The sequence below is a fragment of the Oncorhynchus tshawytscha genome, linkage group LG13 (genome assembly GCF_018296145.1).
Source record: "Oncorhynchus tshawytscha isolate Ot180627B linkage group LG13, Otsh_v2.0, whole genome shotgun sequence".
Lineage (NCBI taxonomy): Eukaryota > Metazoa > Chordata > Actinopteri > Salmoniformes > Salmonidae > Oncorhynchus > Oncorhynchus tshawytscha.
Window position 1 is genome coordinate 26,064,090 of NC_056441.1, and position 10,313 is coordinate 26,074,402.

The following is a 10,313-nucleotide window of genomic DNA, read 5'->3' on the forward strand; positions in this document are numbered from 1 at the left end:
CTTACATCCTGCATGGCATCACTTTGGCGCAAACTAAATGTGGCATTCAGCGGGGGTTGCCGGAAAAAACAACACAATTTTACAAACATTAAATGTCACGATAACTTAAGAATTAAGTTCTTGCCATAGATTTGTATTCAAAATGTTTGAATAAATATTCAAATGATTTTACTTTATTTTTAAAAAAACTAGTCAAGTCAGTTAAGAACAAATTCTTATTTTACAATGAAGGCCTACCCCGGCCAAACCCTCCCCTAACCCTAATCCTTGTTTTACTGGTGTAATTAAGCTTTTCGGTAGAATATGGGAGGGAGTTGCAAGGGCAAGAATCCATGGGCATGGTCTGACACAGGAAGTTGGTGGCACCTTAATTGGGGAAGAGGGGGCGTGGTAACGGTTGGAGCGGGATCAGTGGAATGGTATCAAATACATCAAACACATGGTTTCATTTTTTAAATCCATTCCATGCGCTCTGTTCCAGTCATTATTATGAGCCGTCCTCCCCTCAGCAGCCTCCACTAATTTAAGGCCATGCAATGAACGGGGGAACACTTATTTCCCCTTTCAGCTAGCTGGAAGCTTGCACAAAAGGCTCAACAAAAAAAAGTGAAAGGAAGGGGGCAGTATTTCCCACGGCTGCTGCTGTAGAGCACCCTGGCTGTGTTGTTTTGGGAGCGAGCAAGCGGGCGCGCGCTGTTGACGGGGTACTTGAGCTGCAGGTTTGCGATCTCTCATCACGGACCTTGTCTTGTCTGCCAGAGAAAGTCAACAACAAATGAGTCGTTGAGGGAAGACGAAAACAGGTAAATGTGTAGCTTGCTAGAGTTATAATTAGCTACTCTGTTTCCTTTCCTCGTCTTCAGAAGAAGCCAGCTCTTTTGTCTGCCCGTGCGACATGGTGCTTGGTCGTGTGCGCAGGTGTGTGGGACTGCGTTACGTTAGCTAGCCGAATTGTGCGGAGCCAGAACAAGCTGGCGCAGAAGGACAATAAAGGTGTCGAGCTAACTAGTTAGGTAGTTTACTTTACGTAAGACCGGGTCATCCCCCGGGTTCACGTTTAGGTTTTTGCCCAATCTGATTCAAAATAACAAACTCATCAGGCCGTCATTGTAAATAATAATTTGTTTTCTTAACTGACTTGTCTAGTTAACAACAAAAAATCACCAAGCTTTGATTTATTTAATGTAACGCCAGGGCAAAAACCTGCAGCTAGCGGGCGGGGGACCCAGGACCGAGTTTGGGGAAACCCTGACATAAGGTACTGAACTAGCTAGCTAACTTGTCTACATTCCCCTGTGGCAACACCGCAATATATCATTTACATGTATATAGCTAGCTAACGGTAGTTATGATTCTAACAAACTATTAATGTATTTTTAGCCAGCAGTTTCTTCCTTTGCTTACTAGCTAGCTAACGTTAACTAAAAACAGTTAAGCTTCCGTGTTTAGCTAGCAAGCTAATTCTCCTAGAGTTTAGCTAATTACACTGAACTTACTATTTGATAATGTTTATTTATTCTTGCATATTTGGGCAGTAGGCTGACATGTCAGGAAATGGCATAGCTAACTTCAACTTTCCCCTCAAATGCTGTAGCTGTCAGCAATGCGTTAGTGCGCAAATAACAGGTAACATCTGTGAGGGGGAAATGTTGTTTTGTTTACATGTCGCATGCTTTGGCCTCTGAGGTGTTCACATTTGCACATTTGCTCTCTTGCGGGTAGTCCAATAGGTCATCTTTTGGAGCCTACCATTACTCGTTAAGGTCCAAGGACGTTATATGATACCGTCAGAGGTAGACTGGCTCAGGCAGCCAAAAACTCAATCTAAACGTGAATTGATTCCTAAATTGCGATACGGTTCAACACTGAACAAAAATATAAACGCAACATGTAAAGTGTTGGTCCGATGTTTCATGATTTGAAATAAAAGATCCCAGAATTGTACAATATAAACAAAAAGCTTAAGCTCAAATTTGGTGCGCAAATTTGTTTACATTCCAGTGAGTGAGCATGTATCCTTTACCAAGACAATCCGTTCACCTGACAGGTGTGGCATAACAAGAAGCTGATTAAACAGTATGATCATTACACAGATGCACCTTGTGCCGGGGACAGCAATGGGCCACTTTAAAATGTGCAGTTTTGTCACACAACGTCACAGATGTCTCAAGTTTAGGGAGTGTGCAGTTGGCATGCTGACTGCTTTGAATGTCCGCCAGAGCTGTTGCCAGAGAATGTAATGTTCATTTCTCTACCATGAGCTTCCTCCAATGTTGTTTTAGAGTAGTTTTACTGTCTGTAATGAAGCTTTTTGTGAGGGAAACACTCATTCTGATTGGCTGAGCCGGGCTCCCCATGGTTGCATCCCTGTCCAGTGATGCGAAATCTATAGATTATGGCCTAATGAAAATATTTCCTTGTGAATTGTGACTCAGGAAAATCTCAGGAAAATCTAAAATCATTTGTATTTTTGTTCAGTATAGAAACATAAAGCTTGTTACTTTTAGTATCACATCAAATAATTTCACAAATGCAAAATATACACTTACTGTACACTGTTTTAACTGGGTTTATCATTGACAGTATTTTTCAGTGATCAAATGTTTCTCATGGCCGCCTTTTGATACACACAGGTGTTCGGGGCATGCTAGATAGCTAATTGTAACCCGTAAACATGTGCTGTATGGTGATATGGCCGGGTGGGCACCCTAACCCTCTATGGCCGGGTGGGCACCCTAACCCTCTATGGCCGGGTGGGCACCCTAACCCTCTATGGCCGGGCGGGCACCCTAACCCTCTATGGCCGGGTGGGCACCCTAACCCTCTATGGCCGGGTGGGCACCCTAACCCTCTATGGCCGGGTGGGCACCCTAACCCTCTATGGCCGGGTGGGCACCCTAACCCTCTATGGCCGGGTGGGCACCCTAACCCTCTATGGCCGGGTGGGCACCCTGACCCTCTATGGCCGGGTGGGCACCCTGACCCTCTATGGCCGGGTGGGCACCCTGACCCTCTGGCCGGGTGGGCACCCTGACCCTCTATGGCCGGGTGGGCACCCTGACCCTCTATGGCCGGGTGGGCACCCTGACCCTCTATGGCCGGGTGGGCACCCTGACCCTCTATGGCCGGGTGGGCACCCTGACCCTCTATGGCCGGGTGGGCACCCTGACCCTCTATGGCCGGGTGGGCACCCTGACCCTCTATGGCCGGGTGGGCACCCTGACCCTCCCTGACCCTCTATGGCCGGGTGGGCACCCTGACCCTCTATGGCCGGGTGGGCACCCTGACCCTCTATGGCCGGGTGGGCACCCTAACCCTCTATGGCCGGGTGGGCACCCTAACCCTCTATGGCCGGGTGGGCACCCTAACCCTCTATGGCCGGGTGGGCACCCTAACCCTCTATGGCCGGGTGGGCACCCCTAACCCTCTATGGCCGGGTGGGCACCCTAACCCTCTATGGCCGGGTGGGCACCCTAACCCTCTATGGCCGGGTGGGCACCCTAACCCTCTATGGCCGGGTGGGCACCCTAACCCCTCGGGTGGGCACCCTAACCCCCTATGGCCGGGTGGGCACCCTAACCCTCTATGGCCGGGTGGGCACCCTAACCCCTATGGCCGGGTGGGCACCCTATGGCCGGGTGGGCCCCTATGGCCGGGTGGGCACCCTAACCCCTATGGCCGGGTGGGCACCCTAACCCCCTATGGCCGGGTGGGCACCCTAACCCCCTATGGCCGGGTGGGCACCCTAACCCCCTATGGCCGGGTGGGCACCCTAACCCCCTATGGCCGGGTATCAATGAGAACTGTTGTAATAAGTATGATTTCTTGCTGATATGGAAGATAACGTCTTTATGCTTCCAAACCGTAACGCATTTTAATGTTCAGGCCGAGTGTTAGCTCTCTTAACAAAACTCCCCAGTACAGAATACGCCTTCCTTCAATGACTCTTATGTGTAATTTAATGGACTGGGAGTCATGATCAAGTGCTATCTTGCGGGTAGAAAACCAACTGTCCTAATTTTACTTGCTAAAACTTAAATACTTATTTGTGTCTTCCATCTGACAGTGTGTCACTTGGTTAGTTCATTTTCCTGAGAACTTATCAGACTACATCTAGACTAGGCCTATAGCTATGGGTTTTGATGTGGTCAGGAGCAGGGAGCTGTCATGTCAACTCACAGATATGCTTTTCTTAATTTAGTATGACGGATAAACTCACCTTGTTGGGATATTATTCAGTAACTGAGGGTCATCAGGGTTACATTCTCAGTTTGTTCTGCTGACCACCTAGCTCTCAACAACAATCAGTGGTACCCCATTAACCCCCCCCACACACACACACACACAGTGAGGAAGAGGATGGTGAGCAGCCAACCGAAGTATGAGCTGATCCAGGAGGTAGGGCGTGGCAGCTACGGCGTGGTGTACGAGGCGCTGGTGAAACGCACCGGGGCCCGGATGGCCGTGAAGAAGATCCGCTGCCACAGCCCAGAGAATGTAGAGCTGGCCCTCAGGGAATTCTGGGCCCTGAGCAGTATCCAGAGCCAGCACCCCAACGTCATCCACCTGGAGGAGTGTGTCCTGCAGAGAGATGACCTGGCTCAGAGGATGAGCCACGGGTCCAGCTCCCCACTCTACCTAGAGGTAATACATTTTATATGGATGGATGGCTAGAAAGATTTATAAATAACAGGCTAGCTGTAGTAAAATGCAGATAGACCTGTCCAGAGGATGAACCACAGATCCAGCTCCCTGCTATACCTGGATGTATTGATAATAGACTTAAAACAAAATGTACAGATACCACCTTTTACACATGAAGTACAGGGATTCACAATGAGTACAAACAATTGATGAGTAAATAATTCAAATGTAATACATTAGAACTGTAGTAAAAGCAATGCATTGCATAGAAAGTGGAGGAGGCAAAAATGTATAGAAAGTGGAGGAGGCAAAAACAACTGGGGGAGATGGGAGGGCTAATATGGTTAAGGTTTCCCTTTGTCAATGTGACAGGGTTGCTCATATGAAAGGACTCTGCTAGCGGACAGGAGAGGGTTATATATGATGTCTTCAAATAGGCTCCAGGAGGGTAGGCTTGGGCGGTATATAGTATACTGGAGTATTTTGAAATAGCCACGGGCTAAAAAAAATGTTTTAATACCTCAAACTATTTGAAGTTGAAGTACGTTTGAATATTTGTTGGTACTTTTTAATTAAATGCCTGCATCAACTTGTGCAATATGTCACCTGTCACATACTTTTCCATTATGACGCTTACCGGTAGTCCCCAGTCATGTGGTGTTTGTTTACAAGCACATAACGATGAGACTGGAGCCTTGTTAGTCACTCACTGTTGTTCAGCACGGGTCAGGTGATTTTAGTTGCAGTATGGAATTCACAACTGTTTGTCTGCTAGATATCTTAACTGTCTAAAATGTGCTAAAATGCTCTGCAGTTGTGCGTTTTGTTTGCTAATTTAGTTGCTAGTTAAGTGGTTAGCTTACTCCAAAATCAAGCTTCTCTGCTGTTACCAAGCAAATGCCCCACCTGGATGAAGAGCCTTGGATATCCCGGTATGGCACACTGTAAGTATGAGAATCTGGATACCCCCAAGCCTACAAGTGGGTTTATCAAACCAAATATCAAACTTTATGTAGCCTACTTAACATATCAGATACTTATGAGTAAGGTTAGGCCCTAGTTCAAATGCATTGTAAGCACATGGAAGAGTACAAATTCAGACCAGAGGAATCACATCTTGAGCATATCTGTTGAAAGACCACAGCCACAGGAGAACCTCACAAACGGATATGTGCTGGCAGGGCGGAACTTACCATTCAACCTCAAGGTTCTGTCTCGCATATGCTGAAAAGCAACTTGGCAGCCGAAGAGGATGTGGTCAGAGCAGAGGTGAAGGAATCTGTTTATGTTGATGGGGAGAATGTTAGTGGAGAAGCTTCTTTTTGAATTCCTAAACTCAATTCACCAAAGGGCAATTATAGAAGTGATAGAAAACACAACACCAGGATAGCCTAAATACATTTACCATAACACAAGTTTACAATAACACAACTTAATGTAACAAACATACCATAACGATTGAATTATGTAGAACAAGACAGGACCGATGCACACACTCCGTAGATCCCAATGTTGGCTATAGGATGATGTATTGGACATTGAGTACAGTCACGCTACTTGATAAAGGGAGTGTTGGATTGTTTTCCCTTCTGGCTGTTCTACATATTGTTGCCAGCCACAAGTGGCAGAGTACACTGCTGTACCAACGGACACAGAGGTGACTGAAATGGGTAGTCCAGGGTTTGCTAGTAATTCAAGGCGTTAGCTAGTGTTGCTTCCAGTGTTTTGGCCTCTCATTCAGCCTGTTGCATGCCTCTACAGAGTGTTCATACTGTGACTAGTTAGCTCAGAAGACTGTGTTCTGTTTAGCTAGTCATCATTGTGGCTCTGTGTTGTCAGGTGGTGCCTTGAACACTGGTTTTTAAGGGGGTAACTCATGTCCTCATTGAGCACTGTGATTTTAAAGGGACTCCTCTCCCCAGTCAACCTGTCTAGTCTGTTACCAACACCATGTTCCTCCCTCTTGGCTCACTGAGGGTTTAAAGGGCCTGGCAACAACTGATTGTAGCCTCTCAGCGGCACGTGGGCCATTGTCACACTCGCATACATTGTCCGACCCGCTCTACGAGCTTGTTAAACACTGCAGCATGTTGGGCTTGGCCGCTTTCCCAGAATCCTTTGTTCCGACCGAGTCTTCTTTTCTTGTTCTGCTGCTTATAGAGGGAGAACATTTTGATAATGGGACAGGATTACCGTGTGGGTGAGGAACCATCATTATAATAGATCAGAGGCCAGGGACTGTATTATCTGACTGGCAAAGCTGGTGAATTATTTCAATCTATTAGGTTACGGATGGCTTGGCTCACTGACCATTTTTGTGTACAGACTGGTTTTCCCTAAGTGGCGGGACTGTCAATGTGTTGTTTTGTACCATAAAGATTGTCAGGCGTTTGATTCGTCTGTAATTCAAAACCCAAATAGTTGTGCTGCTGGTGTGTGCATGTCAAAAACCTGCAGCACATTTTCTATGGGAGAGGATCGGTTTTAAGATCTGGTCAGCTGTCAAAAGGAGACGTGTGCTTGATTAACCCAGTTCCCACAGCAGAAGTCTTTCTAAGATCAGAGGCGTCACAACGAGTTTAATTTAAAACAAAAAAAAACACACAAGGAGCCAGCGAGACAGAAAAACTGACAACACACACACCCCTCCATTTGACGGCTCACAGAGGAGGCTGGCAGTCACGCTGTGAATTCAAAGCCAATGGCACGAGACAAGGCAGTTTTGCTTGTTTGTTAAATTCTCTTCCCCCCTCAAGGAATTTAAGTGTTTTTCTTCTCCCATCTTGGCTTATCAATAATCAGGACTGTCACTGTGTTTTAGATTACATAATCAATTTCCCTGTTTCCCTGTCAGGTAGGTACCACTGCTAGAAATAGCATTTTGTTCTGTTTTCTTAGTAATTTTCCTCCAGTTAGCATTTCCTCTGAAACGTGATGGGAATTGACAAAGAGAGCCTGTCGGCTTGCTCCCAGCAGCCTTTTTGAACAATTTATTTTTGATCTGTTCAGCAGTCAGTTCAGCATTCATCTTATTGGTGACATTTTCTGAAGTGAGCCAAGTGTTCCAGAATACAGAGCATTACAGTCATTGGTTAGAGCATGGTGCTGGCAACCCCACGGGTTTGGGCAAAATTCCTGCATGGACACATACTGAATGCCTGTATATACAGTGTCTGTTTTGGATTGTGTCTGGCTGTCTGCTGAATTACTATATGATGTACTATTAATACTAATGGCCTTTCTGTTGTCTCTGTTCAATCTCCAGCTGGTGGAGACATCTCTGAAGGGAGAGATAACCTTCGACCCGTGCTGTGCCTACTATCTGTGGTTCGTCATGGACTTCTGTGACGGAGGAGATATGAACGCTTACTTGCTGTCCCGTAAACCCAGCCGCAAGACCAACACCAGCTTCATGCTGCAGTTAGGAAGTGCCCTGGCCTTCCTGCACCGAAACCAGATCATCCACCGAGATCTGAAGCCTGACAACATCCTCATCTCCCAGGGAAGGACCTTTGCGGGAACCCCCGAGCCCACACTGAAGGTGGCAGACTTCGGGCTGTCAAAGGTCTGCTCCACGTCGGGCCTCAACCCTGAGGAACCAGCCTCCGTCAACAAGTGTTTCCTCTCCACAGCGTGCGGCACGGACTTCTACATGGCTCCAGAGGTGTGGGAGGGCCACTACACGGCTAAAGCAGACATCTTTGCCCTGGGTATCATCATCTGGGCCATGGTGGAGCGGATCACGTTCGTTGACGTGGAGACCCAGAAGGAGCTCCTGGGAAGCTACGTGCAGCAGGGGGAGGAGATCGTGCCCCTCGGGGAGGCGCTCCTGGAGAACCCCAAGATGGAGCTGCTGATCCCGGCCAGGATGAAGAGCATGAACGCAGGCATGAAACAGCTGATCCGGGAGATGCTCTCGTTCAACCCTCAGGAGAGACCTGACGCCTTTGAACTGGAGCTCCGACTGGTCAGGATCGCCTGCAGAGAGCTCGACTGGGACACGTGATAATTGATGTGGATAGGAGGAGAGCAGACCATGGGACTTGTAGTCACAACATCAAGCACTTGTATCTAGTCCTAATTCACCACTGTTAGCTCTGGTGGTCGAGGCCACACAATGGGAGTGTTTAAAAATAATAAAATAATAAAAAAATTAAGGGGACAATTCAAACGTTGCAAAGATTTTGGCTTTGCAGTTGGATATTGGTTTAGATGTAGGACTACTGGTAAACCTAGCTCAACGGGTTGATAGCCAGGCTGTAAACATGTTTGTTTTGAATGTTAACAGAGCAAGGCTGTCCATAAGCACATTCAGCTGTTTGTCTCTCAGAAGGAGAGGTGTTGCTAGCCACCCCAGTGGTTTAGGCTAACCTGTTAACTGTAACTCTAACTCTATAGTTGTTTGCCTACAAATTTCACCCCAGTCTCGGTGCTAATAATCGTACTTCGGATGCAATTTATGAAACAGGGAGACCGCATCCCGTGTAGATATGATGCAATTAAATTCCAATTTAGACACGCCTCAGTGATCGTAAACTGTGCACGGCTGGTTTTACCAGTATTCTGTGACCACACTCTGCTCCTCCCCATCAACACACACACACACTTCCCACTGCTCAGGTAAAATCGAAGATATACTGTTGGTTGGGATTTGTAGACAACCAGCTGTTTGAAGAAACATATCACACAGGACAGTATTCTGAGCTGGCCCTGAGCCAACTATGGGATCAGGCTAAGTCTTGGTATCCCAGCCCAGACATAACCTAGCATAACCTCCAGCCCAGACATAACCTAGCATAACCTCCAGCCCAGACATAACCTAGCATAACCCCAGCCCAGACATAACCTAGCATAACCTCCAGCCCAGACATAACCTAGCATAACCCCAGCCCAGACATAACCTAGCATAACCTCCAGCCCAGACATAACCTAGCATAACCTCCAGCCCAGACATAACCTAGCATAACCTCCAGCCCAGACATAACCTAGCATAACCTCCAGCCCAGACATAACCTAGCATAACCTCCAGCCCAGACATAACCTAGCATAACCTCCAGCCCAGACATAACCTAGCATAACCTCCAGCCCAGACATAACCTAGCATAACCTCCAGCCCAGACATAACCTCCAGCCCAGACATAACCTAGCATAACCCCCAGCCCAGACATAACCTAGCATAACCTCAGTCAGCCAGTGTCATAATTGTCCTGGAATGTGTCATGATTGGCCCATAATGAAAATAATTTTGAGGAATGGAGTGTTTGGAATGTAATTAACTTGAGTCACCATAATTTAAAGTCCAGAGATAGCAAGCTGCTTATTCAAAACACATAAAGGAATGTGTCGTTGCCCCAAACTAACATTGATGTATTTAACTGAAGAGCCAATGTTCTGCTTGTATTATTAAAATATAGTGCTTTAATTTAGACTTGAATTCTCACAACTGAAGGCCAGTGGAGTTTCAAATGAAACCTGTGTGAACGGAATGGTTAGGGGCATGACTTCACTGGCAATCACTTGACGAAAAAATGCACTTTTTTATTTAGTTATTTTCCTTTTCATATCTTACCATGCTATTATCTATCACCTTGAGAAACAGTGTTTACTTGGGGCCTGGGAAGATATTGTCAAACGGCAAACAAGAAGTCTCTCTTACACACACACACACA

The 10,313-nt window shown here is 46.8% G+C and overlaps 1 protein-coding gene across 1 annotated transcript; it reads left to right on the forward strand.

The window, feature by feature from the left end:
- The first annotated feature begins 546 nt into the window (after positions 1–546).
- LOC112264612 (serine/threonine-protein kinase pdik1l) lies at positions 547–9,771 on the forward strand. The gene is made up of 3 exons (XM_024441338.2): positions 547–803; positions 4,349–4,644; positions 7,910–9,771. Exons 2-3 carry the CDS (start codon positions 4,360–4,362, stop codon positions 8,648–8,650), a joined length of 1,026 nt encoding a protein of 341 aa, XP_024297106.1. The 5' UTR covers positions 547–803; positions 4,349–4,359; the 3' UTR covers positions 8,651–9,771.
- The last annotated feature ends 542 nt before the right edge of the window (positions 9,772–10,313 follow it).

Coding starts and splice junctions, on each gene's coding strand:
- LOC112264612 (XM_024441338.2), top strand. CDS start 4,360: ATGGTGAGCAGCCAACCGAAGTATGAGCTGATCCAGGAGGTAGGGCGT. Junction 4,645..7,909: donor GCTCCCCACTCTACCTAGAG/GTAATACATTTT, acceptor TTCAATCTCCAG/CTGGTGGAGACATCTCTGAA.